We start from the raw sequence: 14,887 nt of genomic DNA, 5'->3' as shown, positions 1-14,887 counted from the left end.
AGTGTCTTTTCTTTTAATTCCCCGTTCCTGCCTGTGGGAGCTAACCTGGGTCGTTCCTTCCTTAGAACTTCTTTTTCCCTACTTCCGCTTCTCCACGCTTTCCTCTTTCTCTTCCTCTTCCTCTTTCTCCCACTCCCACTCCCTCTCCTCCTCCCCTCCCCTCCCTCAAAATTTATACACACAGAGAGAGAGAGCATCATGTACGGCACATCGACCGGCCCTCAAACCGGAATTAACACCCCTCGATCCTCTCAATCTCTCCGCCCTCTTATCCTCTCGCATGGCTCTCTCGAGTTCTCCTTTCTCGTGCCGACCTCGCTTCATTTCCATGCCTCGCAGTTGAAAGATAGCTTCACCGCATCCCTACCGGAACCCACAGATGAATTGGCGCAAGATGATGAGCCTTCATCAGTGACAGAGCTTGTGGCTCGCTACATTGGCCATGTGGCACACGAGCTCGACGAGGGGGAAGATGATGCCACAGGCAACTACATGGATGTCTTGAAGCTCGTGATGAACGAATTTGAACGGGCCTTTATGCGCGGCAATGATGTCCACGCCGTGGCAGCGGCTCTGCCCGGCATTGTGGCCAAGAAGAACCAGGTCGTCGAGGCCTACTATGCTGGGCGAGCTGCGGCGGGCCGGCCCACCAAGCCTTACGACTCAGCCTTGTTCCGGGCGGCCTCGGATGAGACTGCCGGCATCTACTCGGTCTTTGGTGGACAGGGCAACATTGAGGAATACTTTGATGAATTGCGCAGCATTTACAACACCTACCCCTCCTTCGTGGAGGACCTTATTACTTCCTCTGCGGAGCTGCTTCAATCGCTCTCTCATGAGCCCGAGGCGACCAAGCTGTACCCCAAGGGTCTGGATATCATGCGCTGGCTGCAGGATCGGGACGCTCAGCCCGATATCGATTATTTGGTGTCCGCCCCGGTGAGTCTGCCGTTGATCGGATTGGTGCAATTGGCCCACTACACAGTGACCTGCAAGGTCTTGGGCCGTCAGCCCGGTGATATTTTGGAGCGCATTCTGGGAACCACTGGACACTCCCAGGGCGTGGTGACCGCCGCTGCGATTGCGACTGCCACCAGCTGGGAGTCCTTCGCCAAGGCGGCGAAGAATGCCTTGACAATGCTCTTCTGGATTGGTCTTCGCAGCCAGCAGGCTTACCCCCGTACTTCCCTCGCTCCCTCCGTTCTCCAGGACTCCAATGAGAACGGCGAGGGTACTCCTACTCCTATGCTGTCCATCCGTGACCTTTCTCGTACCGCTGTTCAGGAGCACATTGATGCCACCAACCAACATCTGCCCGAGGACCGCCACATCGCCATCTCTCTGGTGAACAGTGCCCGCAACTTTGTTGTGACTGGACCTCCCATCTCGCTCTACGGTCTCAACCTGCGTCTGCGTAAGGTCAAGGCCGCCACTGGTCTCGACCAGAACCGTGTGCCCTTCACCCAGCGCAAGGTTCGCTTCGTCAACCGTTTCCTCCCCATCACGGCTCCTTTCCACAGCCAGTACCTCACCTCGGCTTATGATCGTATTCTTGAGGACCTCGAGGATATCGATATCCCCGCCAAGTCTCTTGTGATCCCCGTCTTTGACACCAAGACCGGCGAGGATCTGCGCGCTCTCGGTGACAAGAGCGTTGTTCCCTCGCTGATTCGCATGATCACTCATGATGCTGTCAACTGGGAGCAGGCTACCGTTTTCCCCCGTGCCACCCACATCTTGGACTTCGGTCCTGGTGGCATCTCCGGTCTAGGTGTTCTCACCAACCGTAACAAGGACGGCACTGGCGTTCGCGTCATTCTTGCCGGCGAAATGGATGGCACCAACGCCGAGGTTGGCTACAAGCCTGAGTTGTTCGACCGTGATGAGCACTCGGTGAAGTATGCTACCGACTGGGTTAAGGAACACGGCCCTCGTCTGGTGCAGACCTCTACTGGTCAAACCTACGTCGACACCAAGATGAGTCGCCTGTTGGGTATTCCCCCCGTGATGGTTGCTGGTATGACCCCCACAACCGTCGCCTGGGACTTTGTGGCCGCCACTATGAACGCTGGCTACCACATCGAGTTGGCCGGTGGTGGTTACTACAACGCCAAGACTATGACCGAGGCCATTACCAAGATCGAGAAGGCCATTCCTCCTGGACGTGGTATCACCATCAACTTGATCTACATCAACCCCCGTGCTATGGCCTGGCAGATCCCTCTCATCGGTCGCTTGCGCGCTGATGGTGTCCCCATTGAGGGTCTGACCATCGGTGCCGGTGTGCCCTCCATCGAGGTCGCCAAAGAGTACATTGAGACTCTTGGTATCAAGCACATCGCTTTCAAGCCCGGTTCAGTCGACGCCATTCAGCAGGTCATCAACGTTGCCAAGGCCAACCCCAAGTTCCCCATCATCCTTCAGTGGACCGGTGGCCGTGGTGGTGGTCACCACTCGTTCGAAGACTTCCACCAGCCCGTGCTTCAGATGTACGGCCGCATTCGCAAGCATGATAACATCATCCTTGTTGCTGGCAGTGGTTTCGGTGGTTCCGAGGACACCTACCCTTACCTCTCTGGTGAGTGGTCTCACAAGTATGGCTACCCTCCCATGCCCTTCGATGGTTGTCTCTTCGGTTCTCGTATGATGATCGCCAAGGAGGCCCACACTTCTTACAACGCCAAGAAGGCCATTGCTGATGCCCCTGGTGTCGACGATGTCGAGTGGGAGAAGACCTACAAGGGTGCCACCGGCGGTGTGATCACCGTTCTCTCCGAGATGGGTGAGCCCATTCACAAGCTGGCCACCCGTGGTGTGCTGTTCTGGCAGGAGATGGACCAGAAGATCTTCAAGCTCGACAAGGCCAAGCGCGTCCCCGAGCTGAAGAAGCAGCGCAACTACATCATCAAGAAGCTCAACGATGACTTCCACAAGGTGTGGTTCGGTCGCAACGCTGCTGGCGAGACCGTTGACCTCGAGGATATGACCTACACCGAGGTTATTCACCGTATGGTGGATCTCATGTACGTCAAGCACGAGGCCCGCTGGATCGACCCTTCCCTGAAGAAGTTGACCGGTGACTTCATTCGCCGTGTTGAGGAGCGTTTCACCACTGCCGAGGGCCAGGCTTCTCTGTTGCAGAGCTACTCTGACCTCGACATTCCCTACCCTGCCGTCAATGACATCCTGGCTGCCTACCCCGAGGCTGCTAGCCAGCTGATTAACGCTCAGGATGTGCAGCACTTCCTGCTGCTTTGCCAGCGTCGTGGCCAGAAGCCTGTTCCTTTCGTTCCCGTCCTGGACGAGACCTTTGAGTTCTTCTTCAAGAAGGATTCTCTGTGGCAGAGTGAGGACCTCGAGGCCGTTGTTGACCAGGATGTCGGCCGTACCTGTATCCTTCAGGGTCCCATGGCCGTTCGCTTCTCAAACATCATTGACGAGCCCGTCCAGGCCATCCTTGATGGCGTTCACGAGGGACACATTGCCAGCCTTCTGCGTGATTCCTACGGCAACGACAAGTCCAAGGTCCCCACCATTGAGTACTTCGGCAGTCAGCTCCTGAACACCGACGCTGAGTCCGAGCTCGACGGCCTCACTGTCTCGGAGGAGCCCAACAAGATTAGCTTCCGTCTCTCTTCCTCTCCCTCTGCTGTCCTGCCTGACGCCGACCGCTGGCTGAGCCTTTTGGCTGGCAAGGTCTACTCCTGGAGACACGCTCTGTTCTTGGCCGATGTTTTCGTCCAGGGCCACCGTTTCCAGACCAACCCCATGAAGCGCATTGTTGCGCCCACAGCAGGCATGTTTGTTGAGGTTGCCTACCCCAATGACCCTGCCAAGACTGTGATCAGCGTCCGTGAGCCTTACCAGTCTGGCAAGCTTGTCAAGACCGTCGAGGCCAAGGTGAACGAGAACGGTCAGATCAGCCTGACCTTGTTCGAGGGCCGCACTGCCGAGAGTGGTGTCACTACCCTGTCCTTCCTGTTCACCTACCACCCCGAGACTGGTTACGCTCCCATCCGCGAGGTCATGGGTGACCGCAACGACCGTATCAAGGAGTTCTACTACCGCATCTGGTTCGGCAACAAGGACGTGCCCTTCGACACTCCCACTACCGCCACTTTCAGCGGTGGCCGTGAGACCATCACTTCCCAGGCTGTTGCAGACTTTGTCCACGCCGTTGGCAACACCGGTGAGGCCTTCGTTGACCGTCCCGGTAAGGAGGTCTTCGCGCCCATGGACTTTGCCATCGTCGCCGGATGGAAGGCTATTACCAAGCCCATCTTCCCCCGCACCATTGATGGTGATCTCCTGAAGCTGGTTCACTTGTCCAACGGTTTCAAGATGGTTCCCGGCGCTGAGCCCCTCAAGGTTGGCGATGTCCTGGACACCACCGCCCAGATCAACGCCGTCATCAACCAGGAGTCTGGTAAGATGGTTGAGGTCTGCGGTACCATCACCCGCGAGGGCAAGCCCATCATGCACGTCACCAGCCAGTTCCTTTACCGGGGTGCCTACACCGACTTTGAGAACACCTTCCAGCGCAAGGATGAGGTCCCCATGCAGGTTCACTTGGCCACCAGCCGGGATGTCGCCATCCTGCGCTCCAAGGAGTGGTTCCGCGTGGACGACTCCGAGACTGAACTTCTTGGTGCCACCCTGACCTTCCGTCTGCAGAGTTTGATTCGCTTCAAGAACCACACTGTCTTCAGCAACGTCCAGACCATTGGTCAGGCTCTCCTCGAGCTTCCCACCAAGGAGGTCATCCAGGTCGCTTCCGTTGAGTACGAGGCCGGTGACTCCCACGGTAACCCCGTCATCGACTACCTGCAGCGTAACGGTACTTCCATTGAGCAGCCCGTTTACTTCGAGAACCCCATTCCTCTCAGTGGTAAGACTGCTTTGGAACTGCGTGCTCCCGCATCCAACGAGACCTACGCTCGCGTCTCTGGTGACTACAACCCTATTCACGTTTCTCGTGTCTTCTCCAGCTACGCCAACCTGCCTGGAACTATCACCCACGGCATGTACAGCAGTGCCGCTGTCCGCAGCCTTGTTGAGACCTGGGCTGCTGAGAACAACATCGGTCGTGTTCGTGGCTTCCAGGTTTCCCTGGTTGGCATGGTTCTGCCCAACGACATGATCACCGTCAAGCTCCAGCACGTCGGTATGATTGCTGGTCGTAAGATCATCAAGGTCGAGGCTTTCAACAAGGAGACCGAGGACAAGGTTCTCGAGGGTGAGGCCGAGGTTGAGCAGCCCGTTACCTCCTACGTCTTCACCGGTCAAGGTTCCCAGGAGCAGGGCATGGGTATGGAGCTCTACGCTAGCAGCCCCGTTGCCCAGGAGGTCTGGGACCGTGCTGATCGCCACTTCATGGAGAACTACGGTCTTTCCATCATCGACATTGTCAAGAACAACCCCAAGGAGCTCACCGTTCACTTCGGTGGTCCCCGTGGTAAGGCTATCCGCCATAACTACATGTCGATGACTTTCGAGTCCGTCAACGCCGACGGTTCCATCAAGTCTGAGAAGATCTTCAAGGAGGTTGATGAGAACAGCGCTTCTTACACCTACCGCTCCCCCACTGGTCTCCTTTCGGCCACCCAGTTCACTCAGCCTGCCCTGACCCTGATGGAGAAGGCCAGCTTCGAGGACATGCGCTCCAAGGGCTTGGTCCAGCGTGACAGCAGCTTCGCCGGTCACTCGCTCGGTGAATACTCTGCCCTCGCCGCCCTGGCTGATGTCATGCCCATTGAGAGCTTGGTGTCTGTCGTGTTCTACCGTGGTCTGACCATGCAAGTTGCCGTCGAGCGTGACGAGCAGGGTCGCTCCAACTACTCCATGTGCGCTGTCAACCCCAGCCGTATCTCCAAGACCTTCAACGAGCAGGCTCTTCAGTACGTTGTTGAGAACATCGCCGAGACCACCGGCTGGCTTTTGGAGATCGTCAACTACAACGTCGCCAACATGCAATACGTTGCCGCTGGTGACCTCCGCGCCCTGGACTGCCTGACCAACCTGCTCAACTTCCTCAAGGCCCAGAACATTGACATCCCCGCTCTCATGCAGAGCATGTCTCTGGAAGACGTCAAGGAGCATCTCGTCGGCATCATCCAGGAGTGCGTCAAGCAAACCGAAGCCAAGCCCAGCCCCATCAACCTGGAGCGTGGCTTCGCCACCATTCCTCTCAAGGGTATCGACGTTCCCTTCCACAGTACCTTCCTGCGCTCCGGTGTCAAGCCCTTCCGTTCCTTCTTGCTGAAGAAGATCAACAAGACCACCATCGACCCCAGCAAGCTGGTCGGCAAGTACATCCCCAACGTCACTGCCCGTCCCTTCGAGATCACCAAGGAGTACTTCGAGGACGTCTACCGTCTCACCAACTCCCCTCGCATTGCTTCCATTCTCGCCAACTGGGAGAAGTACGAGGAGGGTACCGAGAACGCTGCTCGTGCTGCTTAAGCCAAGCTTGTTGATTTGATTCCACTCGCATTCCTTTCTTTCTCGCCAACTGGAAGGAGTGTGAGATGAAACAAAGACCCGGCTTCTGCAGTCTAATCTTGTGAATTTGATTCCCCGAGTTGTTATAATGCTGTGCTTTTGATAGAGACCTGTTTACATTGGGTCATTATGTGGTATGTCTCAAAGCCTTGGAGTTTATGTGCATATAAATGAATTTCATTACCATTGTTTAATTTATGTTAATTTTCTTCAAATATCTTCATGTTCATTGTAAAATGTAGTACTATACAATAACTTCTTCCCTAGTAAATCAGTTGCAGTGGATTGACTTGCTTACAACTAGACAAATACGGAGGCTCTGTTCAGCAATCAAGTAAATCAAACGATTACCAGCACGAAAGTATTGATTTTTCAGATGAACCTGGATTCATCCAGAATATTAGAACCATGAACCTTGTAGTCGAAGTTAAAGTATTTCCAAAGAAAGCAGCAACCATCTCTGCAATCTGCATTTGCAACACATAATATCCATCCTCCACATCCACATCCACCCCCTTCAAGCAATCATCTCAACCCCTCAAAACCAACCCCTCTGGATTTAATTCCCCTTCCAGGGACCAGGCCTCAACATCCGATCCTCCTTCCCATAAACACTGACATCCTTAACAATAGCAATAAACTTGCGATGATTCTCTCCAATCCGAGGTCTGAAAACCTTCAACAGTTCACTACTGGAAATACCAGACGCAGGAATAGCTGCATGGATCTCCGCGGGCGTCGGGAACGAGCCAGAGCCAGAGCCAGAGGCAGAAAGGGGCGTCGAGACGCGGTTTCCGCGCGCGCCTTCGGGGCTGCTGGCGCGGCTGCCGGGGAGCCGGTTGATTGGGGATCCGGCGCGGGATCCGACGGGGGTTCCGCTGCGGGAAGAGATATTGGGTGGGTTGAGTTTGAGTTTCTTTTTGGTTGTTTCGTTGGTTTCGTTCGAGGAGATTGCGCCGGTTTCGACGTCGCTGCCGGAGTTGGCGCCGTTGCCTGGGATGCGGAGGCGTTTGGTGCCCGTCTTGGAATTCTTGTTAGTATGGTTTTAGGGATTGGGGGTTGGGGATTGGGGTGGGATGCCGTTGGGGGACATACCTGCATGGCGGATGGGGACATTGGACGCGATGGGGGCTGCGATGTTGGGTTGGTCTTCTTAGGCTTCTTGCGAGACGTATCGGTGCCGCTGGCGTCCGAGGTGGGAGAGCCGAGTCTCTTGCGGCCTGCGGCTGATTTCTTGAGGGCGTCTGTGTGCTTGGGTCGGCCGGAGGGTGTGTTGGTTCCCTTGGAGGAGCCTTCCTTCTCGGCCTCGCCTTCGGCCTTCTTGCGCTCCTCTTCCTTTGCTTTCTCGGTCTCGGTGTCGTCCGAACTCTGTTGGAAGGTCAATATCGTTCCACTGTCGATAGTCCAACACGGACTGGCAGCAGATACAGGGCGTGACTTACCTCGTCCTCCGAGTATGGGTTGTTTTCAGATCCACTGCTGTAGTCAAAGTTCTTCTCTCTCTTCTTCAAAGCCTTGCGCACACTCTTGCCCAAAACGTGGCGAGCCTCTCGTTCACGCAGCTCTCGCTTCTCTTCTGCTTCGTAGTCTTTCTCGTCCTTGAGATCGAAGACATTAGCCTTGAGCTGATCTTCTTTGATTCTCTTCTCGGCATCCTTGGCATCTTCGTCATCGTTGAAGAGGCCATCATCATGCTCTTCATCGTCAGCGAAACGATCCTCTTCGAAGTCCATCTCACCAGCCTCGAGCCCCGCAGCTCCAGTGCCTGGTAAGCCTTGCTTGCCAGCGTAGACCTTCCGCTGTTTAGCATATGTGTCCAGTTCCCTCTTCTGCTCCAATTCTTGCTGCTTCTCCATGAACCATCTGGGATCCTTGACCTTCTTAGCCATGAACTTCTCAGCTTCCTCAATAGTCAAAGCCTTGAAGTTACTTTTGGCACTAAACTTGTACCACTTCTCAGCCGGGATCATACGCATCTTCCCACCATCCAGAACGAACACCGCATGGGTTCCAGACAGTGCAGCCTCGTAGTTTCCAACCCAAGTGTGCTTGTTATCGAAATCCTCCAGATGCCAATGCAACGCCTCTTCGTACTTGATGCGCATCTTCGCGACTTCCTCGGGTGTCATATCAGATTTGAAGACCTGCTGGGTCTTTTGTTTCGGGGCATTAGGCCGTTTGGATGTAGCTCCCAAAGCAGGCGCGATCTGAGCCATGTTCTGGGCGCGCTCCTTCTCACGTGCCGCTCGGCGCGCATCGAAAGCTTCGCGCTCGGCCTCATCCATAGGCGGAGCATCTGGATCTTCAAATCGTGAAATATGTGGGGAGGGTTCCTGGCCGCGCCGTGGATCACGACGGTGCAGTCGGACTGGTCGGGTAAACTGTGTTTCATCGCGGGGGTCGACATTCTTCTTTGATGCGAAGCGCGCAATGTGGTGCTTCAATCCTTCCATGAGAGCTCGCTTTGTCGTGACGACCGGGTAATCGAAGTATTTATCAGTGAGTAGCGGACCACTGAATCCATTGACGGGGGCATTGTTGCTCGTCACGCCGAGTGAAGGCCTCTCAATAGGAGCTGGTGGGATGTTCGATACTGGAGGGCGCGTTGGAAGAGTCTTGGTAGCTATCCGACCGCCCGGAGCAGCTCCGGCTGGCTTGGGAGCTGGTCTTCTTTTTGGTCGGACCAATGGATCTGCAGCCTTCGGTCGGCGCATTCTCATGGGTGGCCCGCCATTTGGGCCTGTTGGAGTTCGGGCATTCGAGGGGTTTGTTGGAGTCGACATCTTTCCGGGAGAGCTGTTGGTCGCTGCAGAAGATGACACAACCTAGTGATCAGATGACCATGAAAGAATACCGCAGTGAATGACTCAACGAAGAGCCAGTCGGGTATTTGCGATAGAGGAAGGTGGTGGAGGAGGGAGGAGATGGGAAAAGCAAGGATGAGGAGTTGTGCTCGCGACGTATGACGGCAGGCTTAGTCAGCCTGGCCGGGTTTGAACCTTGGAAGTTTATACTTCAAAGACAACAAAGGCCTTTACTCTGTGTAGATAATGCTATGAAGCATTGGACGGGTTCTAGGTACGAGTCCTGAAATGTGTGTTTTGACCTTTCCATGGCCATCTTTTGCTCGTCTTCGAGCACCTCGAGCTAATAATCTAGATCAGATAAAGGTCCTGATTTGAAACGACATTTGACCTCTGCTATGCAAAGTTCACTTCATTCATTATTGACATTCTTTCATAAGTTCTTTATACTTTGTACTTTGTACTTTGAGCTGAGATTCTTTGATCTCAGCTCTACTGACCAAACTTTTGACCAGGTTCTAATTGTTTATACGGACAAGCAATCCAGTCACAACCCTAAAAATGACCAGGTTAGCACAAAGACCCGAGCATCAAAAGGTAATAAAAACACAAAGAAGAACTCACCTGTTTGTAAATCTCCGTTCCCCACCACTTGAATCCATCAACCCAGCCAGGATAAATGAACGCGAAGAATACAACCACAACAGCAAACGCCAGCCCCGAATCCAAGGCAGCTGACAAAGTCATGGCATATTTCTCCCACCAAGCAGTCCTCCGTCTCCGAATCACATAATTAAATATGAAACAGACAAGAGCCCAGATGGAGAAGTTGAGTCCGGTGGCAGGTGGAATCCAACTTAGACTGCCGAATAGAATAGGGAAGTTGACCTTCCGCCAGAAACTTTTCTTGCTGTGTCGGCCTAGAAGCCAAGTTCCCAGCGGTGCCACAGCACCTATCAAGAAGGCCCATACAAGTGGTCTGTAGAGACCTCCTGGACCGAAGAAGCGCTGGGGCCCAACGACTCCCCAGAGAATGCTGCCGTTGAAATGGACTCGGGCGATGGGGCAGTTAAAGCCGTTGATGGCTTCGGGCGTGCACAATTTCGGGATGAAAGTGAACATCCAATTTAGTACCCCTATCTGGGTTAGACTTGAGACTAGCGTTGCCATCATTTGCACGCCGAACAGGATTCGGGGTGGGATTTTCATGTAGTGGCCGAGTTTTAGGTCAGAGGAGAACTTGATGCCTTGCGCAGAGCTGATGTATGAATATGTCACGAAAATCATGTTCGCCACTGGTCTTCCTGGAAAGACTATGCCACAGATGAGTTGGCAAATTAGGTAGAGGCTGCTGTGTTGATTTGTGACTGCCATAATGATGCCCACTGGAATGAAGAAGATACTGGTAATGGCCAGGGCTAGAAGTAGTCCGTACCAGGGAAGATGGGTGGGATAGCTTGAGAATAGTTAGTTTGGATAATTTGAAACAGGGTAGAACCACGTACTATTCCACTGTAAAAGTTGCGATAGCCAACATGGAAATGAACACAAGTATGTACCACGTGAGAGGAGCATCTTTGTAGCGTCTCATCAAGCGGCAGTGGACATCTTCCATTCCAAGTTGGCTTTCCAGACGAGGGTCTGAGCCACTCCTTGAAATATTAAAACTTTGCTGGCTGCCATTGTTATCGCCTCGAAGTGGCTGATATGTCTCCATTGCTGGGACATCTTGTCTCTCATCAAAAGCCTTTCTGGTCTGTTGCCAGATGTCTTTTCCATACCAGCAAATAGTGTGGGTGACAAGAGACGTCAAAGCAGCGAACTGTACTCCATATGACAACACGTAGGTAATTGGGAGGTATACTGGAGAGTAGTCTTTGTAGGCTTGTTCGTCAAACAAGAACTCCCCGGTCAGGATTCGACTGACGTTGTAAGGTTTTCCAGTATTATCAAAGACGGCCGTTGAAAGTATAGGCATGTATGAGGAGAAAAGAACGTTTTTGTAATCTGTTTCGAGTTAGAATGGGATAGGCGACTGTGGTGTAGAAAATCTTACAAAGGATTGGAGCAAGTGCCCAAATGACGATCACTAGGCCTGTCACAATATTGGCAGCGGCCCACCAAGGCGTTAGTAATGGAGAGCCAATGTAGGCAATCTGAGCCCAATCAAAAGTCAAAGGAAACATCCCAAGGCCTGAAGCAACACCAAACTAGAGCAAGTCAGTCTGGAGCACTTGAAGACGAATGCTAGAGACGTACCAAGTTGGAAACCACAACATTTTTAGGCGCCAGCCAGGTGATCACATTGAAGTAACTGAGAGCAGGCATCAACAGCCCTGGAACAAAGTACCATAGAAATGCTCCGGCCCAAACAATGATGAAGAACTTGTATCGAGAGATACTCCAGCCATTGGCCTTTTTGTTGACAGACTTGTGCATGGTAGAAAACATAGCTGTAGACATCAGCGTCCCCGGCCAGATCATGGCTGAAGGCCGGACCAAGAATCGTCGGGTCAGTCCGGCGAATGCATAACCCAAGACTTGGGTTGAGATAATGAGCAAGAGTTGGTACATGATTGGAACCTCTTGGTTGTAAAATTTGTGTTGCTCAACAAGAACCTGCTATGATTTAGATTTGGTAGTGTTCAAAATTCGAGGGACACTTACATCAGTGGCGAAAGCAAATCCAAAAGAAACATTACTGCTGATGTAGACGCAAGCATGTTCTTTCTCGTTCCAACGGCCCTGGCCAAACCAGAGTCTAATTCGAGTCCCTAATGAAGTAGGAAGTGGATCAATGTCGCCGTTGAGTGATTCTCGATGATGAAGGGTTCCGTTCTCGAATACTTCGACAGGATCACCTGTATGTTTACAAAGCACGTCCCAAAACTTGCCGAGTGGATGAACCAAAACGAGAGCAATAATTGGGGTGATGGCCACGCTGGGATAGCGCAGTGAAAAGAAAAGATTGGCAGCAGAACCTGTTAGAGAAAAGACCAATGACAGGATCCACATTCGTGGTGCTATACATCAAACATCAGACAAAGGACAAGACTCAAGATTGCCGAACATACTGTTAATAGAAAGAGTCACATCGTCAGTGGCCGGCACCGAAGCTCGTACTTGAGCATACCTAAGAGACCAACTATATCAGCAATGAACCTCAACATACAGACAGACACGCTGTCCAACTCACGGCGAATTATCCGGCGGATCCTCCTCAGAGGACTTTGAATCATCATCATCAATATCTGAGACATCTTCTTCATCACTAGTCATATAAAGTGACGAAGCGGGCGTCTCCTGCATGACCGGGTTACCCGGTACAGCCAGACCCGTTGCAAAGGAGAACTTAGAATCAGCACCCATGCCTACATCAGACGCAGCAGAAGACGGCCTTCGATTGCGTCTCTCGGCATACATGCTATTTCGTCGTCTAACAAAGGAATGAGACCGTCGCGGCGCAGCACTTGAGCTCGCCCCATTTTCAAAGCTAGCACGCTGCAACCGACCTTTACGCCGAGAGCCGGACGACCTGGTCGTCCCGGTCGCAGTCTCAGCCCCAGTCTCTACCTCGTCGGACCCATCTTCGTCTCCATCTGGAATGCGCACGGCTCCGTACGTCGCGGCACCCAGCGCGGGCGACGAAAGAAGAGGGGCGCGAGACATAAAGGCCCGCACGCGCTGGGCAATTGTCTCCGAGCCTGAGCCTGGGTCTGTGCCTGTGCCTGTGTCTGGGTTCACGTCGGGCGGTAGATCGATGTCCGAGTCACAGTCACTGTACTCATTGTTGCAAGAATCCGAGTCGACAGGATCTTGATTTTGAGCGGGAAGCCACTTGCGCCTCGGGGCCGAGGGGCAAGACAGCTTCCGCGTCCGCAGTGGAATATCGGTCGTCGTGATGGGGGATGATGAAATACTGTACGTATTTCCGGTTTACTATATGGCCTGCAGTAGCTTCAAATTTTGGTGGTGCATTGGAGGAATCAGAGGTGGAAGAGAGCAGAGCTAGTCAGGACTAGAGTCGTAGTGTGGTCAGGCAGACCCACCCGACATCGGCACGGGCTTTGGATCTCTCTTACGTCGTCTACTACTGTACTTGCTCGACTTGAATATTTGGATATCACAGTCAACGTGGTGTTCTATATACAATTGAGGTATCTACGCTAAAACAGTTCTACTACCTGATCGTCCTCGTTTTGGGCAGGCTCCAATTGAGCCTGCTCGGGCTCTTGGCCCTCACCCTCCTCGTCACGCATGAGGACCTGCACCAATCGATCGCAAGCCTCTTCCACATTCTCGTCGCCAGCATGCAAATGTGTCTCACGGATCAGAGGGTAGACCTTGACCGCACGCATCTTCTCTCGGCCTTCCCGAGTGGTAGTCATGAGGAGCAATGTTTCCAGGTGGGTCGCGACGATGGTGTTGTCGCTGTCCCGCTGTTTGTCAGGGGGCAGTAGCTGGAGATCGGGGAGCATGTCCATGCTGTCCTCGTCGGAGAATTCTTCAGGTCCGGCAAGGGGGAGAAGCAGGTAAGGCAGGAGGTTCACAGCGTCCTCGTCGAAGAGCATGGGGTGCGAGGCGATGTCGAAAGCCACGTTCTTGATTGTGGATGCTACACCCTTGCGGCGGATGTTGCTCTTGTGCTCGGTGAAGACGGTGAGCTTGGTGATGGGCACGACGCCGTCGTACTCCTGGCGCTCGGTGAAATACTTCCGACCCTTCTCGGTCTGCGATAGATCGGCGAAAACGTATGACAGGTAATCGTAGTTGGCGTGCTTGTTGAGACCACCTTCAGCGCCCTTGACGAAGCAGTCCATGATCTGGTCAATGGCGTTCTCTGAGGTCGATACAGCCTCGGGGACCTTGCGCTTGAGCTCGAACAGTTTTTGTAGGACGTCGGACTTGACCAGATTGGCCAACAGCATGGCGACTTCGTCGACGTTGGGATCCTTGACACTCTGATGTACCTGTATTAGCATGGATCTTGCGCATCCCACTCGGATTCACTCACGGTCAACTTCAAGAGCAGGGTCTCAATGAATTGGTCATCCTCGGCGAGAACCTTCAGCACTTCCTCGTCGCTGGACAAATTGACCAGCATTGTCAATGCATTTTTGGCAATTGGCTATAGCACGTCAGTTGGTATATCCCCCCCACCAAATCGATCTCCACGCACCGTGTAATCCCGGGCGAGAAGCTTCAGGTCGCGAACGGGGAGTAGTTGATCGCTCTTGAACAGGTCGGGCTGCGCGGTAGAGAATCCGACGAGGTTTTCGCAGGCTAAATATGTCCTGTCAGTCTATGCGCCGCGGATTTGCGAGGGTCGTTCCTACCGATTTGTCTGATCTGGGTGTTTCCGTGGTGGAGGAATTCCACCAGCTATAGAATTGGTGAGCCTCGGTTCACACCATGGGTTGCGCAGTCTTACCTCTTCAAGTTCGGTAGGCATGTTGTACTCAAATGACAAGCCTGTGTAAATGTGTCGTTCAAGTAAGTGTCAAGAAGTGTGCCCTAAGATTTTTTTCGGAAGTGGGGGTGTTTCGACGTCACTAGAAACGCGGAGATTCTCTGACCAAGCA

General features: G+C 53.3%; 3 protein-coding genes across 3 annotated transcripts; 1 reads left to right on the top strand and 2 right to left on the bottom strand.

Annotated features, from left to right (window-relative positions):
* Positions 1–198: 198 nt before the first annotated feature.
* N7511_002897 (tetrafunctional fatty acid synthase subunit FAS1) lies at positions 199–6,462 on the top strand (the record flags this gene model as incomplete). Its single annotated transcript, XM_057125322.1, has 1 exon — positions 199–6,462. The coding sequence occupies one exon, from the start codon at positions 199–201 to the stop codon at positions 6,460–6,462; it is 6,264 nt and encodes a 2,087-aa protein (XP_056987481.1).
* Positions 6,463–7,060: 598 nt separating this feature from the next.
* Positions 7,061–9,284, bottom strand: N7511_002896 (transcription factor IIF subunit TFG1; the record flags this gene model as incomplete). The annotated part of the gene is made up of 3 exons (XM_057125321.1): positions 7,061–7,522; positions 7,597–7,869; positions 7,944–9,284. The coding sequence occupies 3 exons, from the start codon at positions 9,282–9,284 to the stop codon at positions 7,061–7,063; spliced, it is 2,076 nt and encodes a 691-aa protein (XP_056987480.1).
* A 513-nt stretch (positions 9,285–9,797) lies between these two features.
* N7511_002895 (Oligopeptide transporter OPT superfamily) lies at positions 9,798–14,409 on the bottom strand (the record flags this gene model as incomplete). The annotated part of the gene is made up of 10 exons (XM_057125320.1): positions 9,798–9,860; positions 9,930–10,761; positions 10,811–11,312; positions 11,362–11,515; positions 11,565–11,924; positions 11,973–12,286; positions 12,380–12,438; positions 12,502–13,083; positions 13,479–14,266; positions 14,320–14,409. The coding sequence occupies 10 exons, from the start codon at positions 14,407–14,409 to the stop codon at positions 9,798–9,800; spliced, it is 3,744 nt and encodes a 1,247-aa protein (XP_056987479.1).
* Positions 14,410–14,887: the final 478 nt, after the last annotated feature.

This window comes from Penicillium nucicola (assembly GCF_028828085.1).
Source record: "Penicillium nucicola strain IBT 29836 chromosome Unknown utg000002l, whole genome shotgun sequence".
Classification (NCBI taxonomy): domain Eukaryota; kingdom Fungi; phylum Ascomycota; class Eurotiomycetes; order Eurotiales; family Aspergillaceae; genus Penicillium; species Penicillium nucicola.
The sequence above is the reverse complement of the archived record's forward strand: the minus strand, read 5'-3'. Positions and strand labels throughout refer to the sequence as shown.